This window comes from Populus euphratica, unplaced genomic scaffold, assembly GCF_000495115.2.
Source record: "Populus euphratica unplaced genomic scaffold, PopEup_1.0 scaffold40.1, whole genome shotgun sequence".
Taxonomy (NCBI): Eukaryota; Viridiplantae; Streptophyta; class Magnoliopsida; order Malpighiales; family Salicaceae; genus Populus; species Populus euphratica.
Genome location: NW_011499912.1, coordinates 317,567 through 328,449, shown reverse-complemented (window position 1 = coordinate 328,449; position 10,883 = coordinate 317,567). Strand labels below are relative to the sequence as shown.

Below are 10,883 nucleotides of genomic sequence, written 5' to 3'. Positions count from 1 at the left end.
TATCTTTTCTTAATATTACCAATAATATGTTTGTACAATAATCTAGAGAATCTGAAAAGTTAATATCAAATTCTCTTTCTTAAACCATATATACTAAGATTTTTTTTAAGATTTTAACTGATTTTAAGACTGATTTCCACACTAATTGAGTTCGGTTAAAACTTAAAAGAGAGAAATCTTGACTTGAGTATGCATATTACATTACGATCTAAATCTAAAATAAAAAGTATGCATATTACTTTACTATCTAAATCTGAAATAAATAACTAACTTCGAAGTATTAAAAAGGTTATGTATGTTAAGCTAATTATATAGTAAATAGCTATAACCGTTGAATACATTAGATCAAGTTTAAGTATAAACAATTCATATCCGGACAGGTCGAGTTTGAGTATTATGATGGATATTTTACAAAACACGATTCAAGGGTATCCATAACATATCCCTAGATGAGATGCTCGACATCTTTAATGCCCATTTCCTCTTGTAACCGAATCAATAACAGTTCTTGGAAATTCAGACGCTGCGATGAATAGTTTTGGAAGTAGATGGCTTGCCCAGCCAGTGAATAGCAAATAGGTATGGATGCTGTAGGTTTTCGAGCAATCTCTCGATATCCATCAGGTTCTTCTGGCGAGAAGATGTTTCAATATCGGAGAATTGTTGGCTTTCAAAGTCTCGTTCATTTTGGACTATATTTGACTTCAGAGACATAGCAGCCTTAGATAAGTTTATATTGACGAATATGGCTAGAAAAATAAAACAGAGAACGGGAAGAGTTCTTTCCCTTTGCGTACGATCATGCACAAGCACAACAATTGGAGGAAGCGAAGAGGATATAGCAGAGGACAGTTACGGCTGCAAGCAGTAGCCGATCACAATTGTGCATTCCAACATGCACGAGCATGATCTGTCAGAACCATCAGGCATTGTTTCTGTGGAAGGCTTGGATCAGTGACTGCATGCAGCCACTACTCCCCGTGGCAAAAGCTCTAAAAACTAATGGTAATGCATTTTATTTTTACAGACTATGGGCATATCTTATTGGATGATACCATAAACGACTCTTAGGTATTCGTTACATAAAGATACAGAAATACACATACAGATGGCCGGCCAATGTTCCAATGTACGCTAATTTAAAACACAGTTTTCATACGCTGAAACTGAATTATCAATAATTTGCCTCGGATTCGGCAGGTAATTTACTTGCTGATCCATTTTCATCGGCTGTCAACAAACTCCATTTACCAGCAGAAATCGGAGGCTCAATGACTATAACACCACCATCTGTCAGTCCCACTGCAAATTGGTTTGGTTCCTGAGGATGTGCGGCGATGGCAATCGGATACACTCCCAAACTACAGCCACCAAAAAAAGCTCAAGATTGTATCATTAACTAGTTACCGGATCATATACTTGACAGAACTTGAAATAAACACAACTATAAATGTATGAGATTGGACAGCTTCTGTCTCAAATTTGTTTCATGAGTGCTTTACCTTGAAGTGGGGAAAAGGTAGGCAGTTGGATTAATCTGACAATATAACTGAAAATCTGAGGCATCAAATATAGAGACAAGTCCATCCAGAAAGCTGGCATACACCATCTGGCCATCGCAAGAGAACGTTGCATGGGAAATTGGTGTTGCAAAATCTCCTGGAATCCACTGTAAACATAAAAATAAATTGTCAGGGAGTTGACTTACTGGAATACACCTTCTTAAGATTGAGAGAGAGAGAGAGAGAGAACCTGCTTCACACATTCTAATTTTCTGGCTTCATAAATTGCAAGGTGAGTCTCATGTACAGAAAGGAATTCTGTCTGATTCTGATGAAACTGGATGTGGGTATCTGTTGATAATGAAAAAGGTATTCTTCCATCGGGAATCTGCAAGAATGTGCTCCTCTGTTTGTACCACCCTTCAACATTCCAGACAAAAATCTGCAGAAGAATAAAGAACATGATTGTACAGGAGCACTTCAGACAAATAGGTCAAGGTATCATTTAAAAAAACACATTTACTCTTGGAAATGACTTCGAAATCATCATCAAGGAAATTCAGCATTATACATATCTCGAATAATTCAACACTAACCTGAGCATCTGCTCCAGAAGAAACAAGTAAATTCAGGTCATTAGAGAAGGCTAGACCAGAGACTCTCTTAGAATGACCCTCAAGTATGGTAATGACCTGCGAGTATTAAGGAGATGATAAAGCTTGGTTTTGCTCAAGTAAAGCACTGGATCACATCAGGAGAAATGCATACCTTAGCTGAACGGACATTATATATTAGAATTGTGGAATTGTCTCTCCCTATAGCGAGTATGTTGTTATCTTGAGGGTGGAAAGCAATGCAAGTTGCTGCAGGTGGTGGTTGCATGATGGACAGCATCGTCTATTAAGTTTAAGAATGTTCAATTAAACATGCTTGTAAGCTACTACCAAAACACGTGAACAAATCAAAAGATTTGAAAACTTTGCATGTAAAAGATGGTATTTTATATTCATAAGATGATGTTCAATAAAAAGTGAGAAAAACACCCATGGAAAGTAAATAGATTTCATAAACAATAATTTAAACCACATAAACTTAGTACAATTCGGAAATTATGACAAGTAATTGGAAGATTTGTAGTCGAATTGACTATGTAAAGATATCAAAGTATACATGACAAACAAGATCACATAGGGCTAATAAAAATGTGCATGGATCATTTAGAACTTCATAAATTTGTAGACTGCAAATGAAAGTTCATGATACCTTGAATTTCAGCAAATTATACAGAGAGATTCTCCCTCCAGATGATGACATAAGATATGAATCATTCCTGGACAGCGCAAAGCAGGGAACTGTCTCTTCAGGGTTGCTGCCAGTAAGGTCATTTGTCATCAGCCCTGAGTAGCTCTTGGGTTGCCATAGTTGAGGGGAAACCTTTGCAGCTGCCTGCCATTAAGATTTCATTGCAATAGCATTATTAACAGCAGTTAACACTAAATTTAAAAGAATAATTTCAAATGCAAAATAGAAATAGTTTGAATATCTAGTTTTGCTCACCGTGTCACTCAAGTCAAAGTCATTCTGTGGCCATTTCCAATATAAATGAGTGGCATTTGATGTTAATGCCAAAATGGAGTTGCCTGCATTGTTGTAAATGAGCCTTGATATCTGCATTTGTGAAAGATAAAAGCTACTGAGAAACTTCTCATCCTTACACGGTATATTGGAATTTTTCAGCACACACAAACACATTTGAGTGGCTCAGATCCTCAAGCAATTAAACCGGTATCTCCAAAAACAAAGATTTGTTGCTTTTGAATATATAATATAACATTTCCAGATGGGTTTCGAAGCCTTCCAGTTTTCAAATTTGTACACGTGTTGAGAAATCTCATCCTTCACATCCACTGCACAGAGAGTTATCAACTTGCAAAGCAAGAACCAGCTAGAAACTTAAAACTACCTAGAAGCCCAAAGGAGAAATAAAAAACAATCTATGATCATAGTCAAAACATTTAAAAATATGTCTACATCTGCAGAACTTCAAAGACGTGAGGCAGAAGGAGCTAACAAAAAATCAAAAGGAAAAAAAAAACGAAAAGAAGAATTTTGCTGCTACAACACAGTACAGGCCAACCTTGTTTGCTTTCATATGAGAAGGAAGTCGCAGAATCTGGCACTGAGAAGGGCTGTTTAATTCAATGAGCCTCCCACTCTTTGACATAGTGTCTTTTCCAGTAATTTTAGATTTCACTGCCTTCAGGTTTCCATTCTGTAGAAGATTAAAAACATTGCTTAGTACCCCAAACTTCAAAGTAATTTCCAGTGTCATGACAAGTCCTACCAAAAGATACTACTGTATTAAGTAAAAAACAACTCAACATGTCATATAAGATATAACATGAATCTCTGACAAAACCAAGAGTGACCCACTTTTGCAACAGCTTCATCTGCATCTTGAGCACAGGCAACTTTTGAAATTGCTTCACTTACAAGCTGAACAAAAATTAAAAGCATCAGAAAGAGATCTATATTCTATCGCTAGTCATGACTGAATTAAATATGCCCACCTTCTTAAGAGTATCAGAGAAAACTCTAAAATCATCATCCAAGCAATTTTCTGTTGTATGCAGTGACTGAAGACTGCCCTCTTTTGCCAAGATTTTGATCTTGTTGTCATTTGCAGAAACAGCCAACAGTGTGCCTTCCTTGTTAAATCGAATACATGGGTTTGCCTTCACATCAGGGGTGAAAGGAATTATATGAGAAACTGAGACCACTATTCTTTGTAAGTGGAATATTTGATTTTAATTCAATCAAAATTACCAGTCATAAGGAACTTACTGGTAAGCCTCCCTCTGCATCAATGGTTGTGAAAAGCTCAATTTTGTTCATATCCCAAATTTTGATCACATGCTCGTCACCAGCAGCTAAAACCTGGTTCTTCATTATATCGAACTGCACTACACTTGAAGAATTCTTTTGCAATCCTAGATAGGCTCTTTTTATGGCACCTTCAGAGTCATCCCATTCAACAAGAAATGACTCTCCACTTCTGCTGGTCCCGCAAGAGAAAAGCCTGCAAAGTTTTTGATTGCAACATGATTTACCCTTCAAGTATAACCAGCATGTGAAACATTGAAAAGGCAATTCAGACCGAGTAAATGAAACCTTCTATCACCACTATAAGCCAGTGATGTACACCCAAGGCCAGGAGCATCATAATCTACTCGGGCTCCTAAATTATCATACAGCCAAACTTTTATGTTCCCATTCACTGATGTTGCAAAGACAAACTGAAGCAGAAAGGAAAAAAGTAAAGGTGGAATTATCATTAGTCTGAAACAATCAATGTCGCCACAAGTACAAAAGAACCAATGGCGATACTCACATGAACATTTCCCTTGCTATAGGGACAGAGAGAATAAACAGGAGCATCATGGCCCTCAAAAGTATACATTTTGACACCGTCAGTCGCATCCCATGCCTTTAATGGTCATCAGAAAAATATCATCACTTTCTTTCCAAGACAGAGAAAAATCTATGTCTAATTCTGATGTAAAATAATCCAACCTTAACACTCTTGTCATCACCACAGGTAATGACCAAAAGATGTTTCTCAGGGGCAGAGAAGGTTAGGTCATTTACACCACCAACATGAGCATCAATCTAGATATAAGAAATAAGTTAAAGAATAAGCTTGATATGATAAATATCCAAAGAATGAACAGCAAAGCCAAAAATTTAGTGAAGAACATAATATGCTAGAAAGCTACCTCCAATTGCTGCCGCGCATCATTGGCTTCATTATAAGAATATACTTGCACCATGTGTTTTGAATAAGCAACCCCTGTTTAAAAATAAATACAGAAGGTTAAATTAATGAACAAACATATTCCGAATGACAGGATATTATTTCCCCTTGTCTTCCATTATCTTTAAAAACTTACCAAACAAACTGCCTTCTGGGCTCCAAGCAACACGATTAACAGAAACACTAGGATCCTTAAGCAAAGTTGCCTGGATATATGCAAGATCATTCATATTTCAGAACCATGATTGTTTAATGGAAGCATGGTATAGAAGGTGACGAACCTTGAACATCATCGAACATGCTGCAATATCCCAAACCTTAAAATTCCTTGAAAGCAAACTTTCCCCTGAACTAACTTCCCACAATCCAATGTCCCCCACAGTGGTTCCAACTGAAGTATCAAACCATCAGTTTCCATGAGTAAACAATCAGTTTAAATAGGGTGCTTATCCCAAAATATTGAAGAAAAAATATATATCCTCATGAATAAACCTAGAAGAACAGTCTGTTTTTCAGGATGAAAATCCATGCTTGTTGGAGGTGACCCCTCATTTAATATCCTAAAAACATTCTTTGGCAAATCATCAGAAATGTTAACAGAGCTTTGATCAGGAAGAGAGGCATCTGATATTTCCTGCATGCATGTGGATATTTCCTGCAAGCATGAAATCAATGACTTAAGAAAAAAAATTATTATTGATATTTACCAATGTTTCAACAAAAGAAATGAAAAATTAAGCTTGCCTCATTGGAAGGCCTTTTTAGGTTTACAATTCTGTTTTTAGGAATGCCACTGTCATTTACAGTAGTATTATCCTCCAAAACCTCTATCATAGCTGCAACAAACATGGAATAGATAGTTAGTGATAAAAAGAGTTTTTTTTTCTATAACCACAATAAAACTGCTTTCACAGAAGGTCAAAGAAGTATTAATGAGAGAATCACAAGCCATTACCTATGTTTGTTGGAACTCCAAGAGACAAAGCTTCACTTGAAATTGAAGAGTGGGCCTCAAAAGATGAAGTAGAATTTGAGGCTGAGGAAGTTGAAACTAGCATTGATGTTGTTTGAGAAGGCTAGACAATAACATTGAAGCTCATTAGAAGGATTATGTACGAATACTGTTAAAAGGATAATCAAGATGGGTTGGTTAGGAACCATACTTGAATCCATTATTGGAAAGGGAAAAATAAAATAAGAACGATCATTGTTCTTCTTGTGTCATACCAGTGGATTGCTATCACTTGTTGCTGAAAATAAATGATCATCCGATGGTATTGGTACACAGATGTGATCCACAAAAAGGGTTCTTATATCAGGATTTGGCTGCGGATATGCACAATTCATATGCTGCCAATTCAGACTGTCAGATTAAATGCAAAAATCAGTTTTATCTGAATGAAAAATAGACATGTCTAGAAATTCTGAAGAGAATCCAACATGCATATGTGCATATAAAGGTGCGCGTAATTGCATGTGCTCTATGTGCGTAACCAGAGCCGGCATTCAGTTTGTGGCTTGGTGTATTTGAGTTGTGATGTGAAATTGAGAATTAAATGAAGGAAAAGAAAAAAGGAACCTTTGGTTTATGAGACGCCGTAGCCTATGATTTGCAATGTTCGGAAATTCCAATTTGTCACGCAAAAGGGGATTTGCTTCAATAACTTTCTTAAGCTCAACCATCATAACTTTTCTTGCCGACTCTGCATCACTATACATAGAGAGTGACTCGTGGTCCCTGTTCAACAACGAGAGAAATTAATCTTCTTGTAATAAGCTTAACATGCTGCTTCTATGGAATGTGAATAATAATAATAATAACAAAAACATATATACCATAGGTTTATACCTTATATTATTTAATGTCAAAAGCAAAGTCATTTCCTTCAATAGCTCCTCGTTGTCTGGGCCAAAAGCTTTCAAATCCTTCATAAGGATGTCTAAAGCCTTGGAACGTTCATTGCTATAAAATCAATTAACAAATTATAAGTAGAATCGATGTGACATGCATAATGAGTGCACAGTGATCGTGAAAAAAAGAAGCAGCCTTACTTGTCCAACACCTCAAGGAATTTCTGCTTCCTAATTTCAAAATAGATCTTTGTCGAGTATCTATTGTCATCTAATTTTGTGAAACAAGAAAGATATCTCTCAGCCTCGTCCCAGTTGCCACTGCGTATCATGTCCTCAAAAAACTTCATGCTGAAGTAATAACCACTTTCACGCTCAAGCCTGGGCCGATGATGAAAGGACATAAAAAAGGTTACACGCAATCAAACGATTCGTTAAAAAATTGCATAATTCATCTGAAAGGGTCTGAGATTCCCGAGAGAAAAGGTGAAAGTAACATACATGCGAGCAGTTTCTTTGAACCCTTCCTCGTCTAAGAACTGTGAGATTAACAGGACAAGATCTTTACAGAGAGCAGCCATTGTCACCTGAACCTCTAAATGAATCCAAAACACTGAATTTGTTAAATTAAAATGATAAATATGATAAGCAATAATGCTAGCTTATTTAAATCATCAAGAAGATACTAAATCAAACTTTGCAAGTTCTAGCTGAGAATTTAATATGAACCATCCATACACAAAAAGTGAACAAAAACAAAACCCCATAACTCTTAACTCAAAAAATATAATTTTCTAGGACACCAAACGAAAGATTTGAGTTTTGATCCAGTGGGCATGAGCCCAAGACAAACCAAAATGATAAAGATGATCATCTGCTCAGTTATAGACAACTCTCTCTCCTGTCTCCATCAAATTAAGAATAAATTAAGCAAAGAAATTTGATGATTTTCAAACAGAAAACAGTAAATCAATCAAGAAATTCTGGGTTCTTAACTAATCAAGACGGTACCTTTTTAACTAAAGATCACTAAAACTAAAGCTAAACACCACTTAACAAGATGAAAATTAGCAAACTTTTCAAGATATAAGAGATGGGCATCAAAGAAAACCAGAGAAATGAGCAACGTTATGTGTAAGCTCACCAGATAAGTGAAGAAAAACAAGTAAATTAGATTGACAGAGAGAAAGATCAGTGAGTGACCATGACTTTTAGCTTCAAAAAACAAAAGGGTCTCTTTCTCTGCGTTTTCTTTACTATAAAAGCTGAATTCACACTCTGCGTCGAAAATGTCGTGTGCTAAAGAGCACAAGGCTGGCGATGTCTACGAGATGATAAGTACATAATTTAATAACTGATAAGTCCTCTTAGATGATATGTGATAAGACAATTGTTATAGAAAACGTCGTGGGGTCCATTGAAAGACAAGTATCGTTCATTCAGAGAGTGCCACGTCCGGTTTTAGACACGCTATGCAAATTCTTCATGTTGTGCCAGAAACTTCCTCCAAGAAAAAAAAAAAAAAAAAAACCTCGGCATCCCATGCTTAATTGTAAGACACCGCCTGGCTCGTAGGGTAAACCCGGATAAAAAAAAAACCCGGTCTTGAACCGGTTACCACCCGACCTTAACCAGATGAATTTTTTAAATTGAAAAAAATATTATTTTAAGTCTCAAAAAAAGGTATCAATCCTAAATAAACATAATTTTTTTTTTAACATATACCACTCTACTAGCATAGCATATGTCCTTTTACATGTTGTTTATGAAAATATTGGAATTTTTTTGTTTAAATTAATTTTTTTATATTTTTTAAATTATTTTGATATGTTGATATTAAAAATATTTTTTAAAAATAAAAATATTATTTTAATATATTTCTAAAAAAAATATTTTAAAAAACAAATTAAAAATAAAAAGTTAAGAAATTATAATGGAGGAACAAGATAATACAAATACATTATAGTCCGAAAATAATTTCATGCTCCTACTAAAAAAAAGGGACCAAACGAGGCCCTCGTTTTGATTGTGAATAAATTTAAAACCAACATTTTTTTATTGTTTTATAGTTTATAAAACAATGGGAAAAAAAAAACATGAATGTCTAATAAAATAAAATTCACTTTCAAATAGTATACTTATTTTTCTTAGTTTCACGTTTCCTCTTTTTTTTTCAATATATTTTTTTTCCTAGAGTGAATACAGTTTACACAATCTCAAGTAACACTCAAACTGGAGTGTTCATAAAAAATCCATGGCATGATTTATTTTTAAATTTCAGTCCAAAGTAATAATAAAAATAATCTTATAATTATGTATAAATAAAAAGATTTAAAAGTGTATATAGTTATGGTTGTTTTTTAAAATATTTTTTATATTAAAATAATATTTTGTTGATCTAAAAAATATTTTTTAATCAATATATTGCTACAATCTAAAATATATAAAATTAAAAATTAAATTTTTTAAAAATATAAATTGACTCGTGTTAGCTATTATTTTGCCGAAAGACACTCGCACGTACATGTCTATGCTTACACTTCCTCTGTTTTACAGACCAAGCCAAACTAAAGTTAAGAGGCAAAAAAATTAAATTTTTAAAAAATATAAATTTACTCGTGTTTCTAAACGAGCTATTATTTTGCCGAAAGACACTCACACGTACATGTCTATGCGATGTCTATGCTTACACTTCCTCTGTTTTACAGACCAAGCCAAACTAAAGTTAAGAGGCAAATCTACACCTGTCAAAATCTTGGCTGTCGGTAAGCCTTGAGGTTGGAAGCTGGAATCCACCACATCGACAACGCATTCGCAATATCTCTACTGCTCCAAGGCATAAAACTCCCCATTATATAAAAGAATTTATGTTCTTGGAAGCAAAATTCAACACCTCATCATCATTTAATATCTGATATCATCCTACAGAAACTAAGTGAAGATCTCTAGACATAAAGATATTTTCTTGTCAAGTTTTGATAGCCAATATGTTTTTAATGAATATCTAAAATAGTGTGTTTGGATAAAAAATAAATTATTTTATTGTGGTTTTTGATGAATTTAAATTTTGAATTATAGCATTGGAACTATCTCCATGTATTCTTGAAATTCTGACAATGATACTGATTTGTTTTTTTTAATAAAAGTTATTCGATCATTAACCAACACAGAGTTAATTATTTTTATTAAAATAATATTGTTATTTTTATAAAAAAAATTCTTAAAATTAATAAATCAAGCTTAAACCGAGTTTTATCTTATTATCAATCAAGTTTTAATGTCTAAATATCCTTTCCAAACCATTTTAGAACTCAATTCAAATCACACCAAAGGTCACAAATTTGGTCCTACTTGACAACTATGTTTTTTTTTCCATCCTCAACTCGAAGCTCCTGCTTGATGAGGTCATCACTTCTGTGGTTGAATCCGAACTAGACAGGTGAGATTTGCTATATGTTTCATCTGGGCTGTAAGAACATGGGCTTTAATGGATTCCCTACAGCCAGGCTTAGGAAAGTAAATTTGAAAATTATACAGAGCATAATTTTCAGTTTAAGATCTGTGCAAGCGTTCTAGGTCTGTCTAGAAAGGTCATTCTGGCCCAACAACATGAGCAGAATACTTAGTGAATGTTCGGCCCAAGTTATTACAGCATTACACTGGGGAATTTTGACCGCATGCCAGCAAATAACTCGGAAGCCATTTAAAAAACTTGA

General features: G+C 34.6%; 1 protein-coding gene across 2 annotated transcripts; it reads right to left on the bottom strand.

Annotated features, from left to right (window-relative positions):
* Positions 1-993: 993 nt before the first annotated feature.
* Positions 994-8,492, bottom strand: LOC105134058 (protein TOPLESS-like). Of its 2 annotated transcripts, none has more exons than XM_011038310.1 (26): positions 8,312-8,492; positions 7,669-7,762; positions 7,369-7,548; positions 7,166-7,279; positions 6,896-7,054; positions 6,544-6,679; positions 6,272-6,392; positions 6,061-6,152; positions 5,809-5,971; positions 5,598-5,707; positions 5,453-5,522; positions 5,279-5,352; positions 5,076-5,171; positions 4,894-4,989; positions 4,674-4,798; positions 4,347-4,581; positions 4,073-4,237; positions 3,936-3,998; positions 3,640-3,774; positions 3,060-3,170; positions 2,766-2,948; positions 2,271-2,399; positions 2,099-2,194; positions 1,753-1,944; positions 1,503-1,669; positions 994-1,361 (listed from the first exon to the last, which is right to left on the bottom strand). In XM_011038310.1, the coding sequence occupies exons 2-26, from the start codon at positions 7,746-7,748 to the stop codon at positions 1,175-1,177; spliced, it is 3,279 nt and encodes a 1,092-aa protein (XP_011036612.1). In that variant the 5' UTR covers positions 7,749-7,762; positions 8,312-8,492; the 3' UTR covers positions 994-1,174. The 2 variants fall into 2 exon arrangements, with proteins under 2 accessions (XP_011036612.1, XP_011036613.1); XM_011038311.1 differs by having other exon boundaries at positions 5,809-5,950.
* Between the last annotated feature and the right edge of the window lie 2,391 nt (positions 8,493-10,883).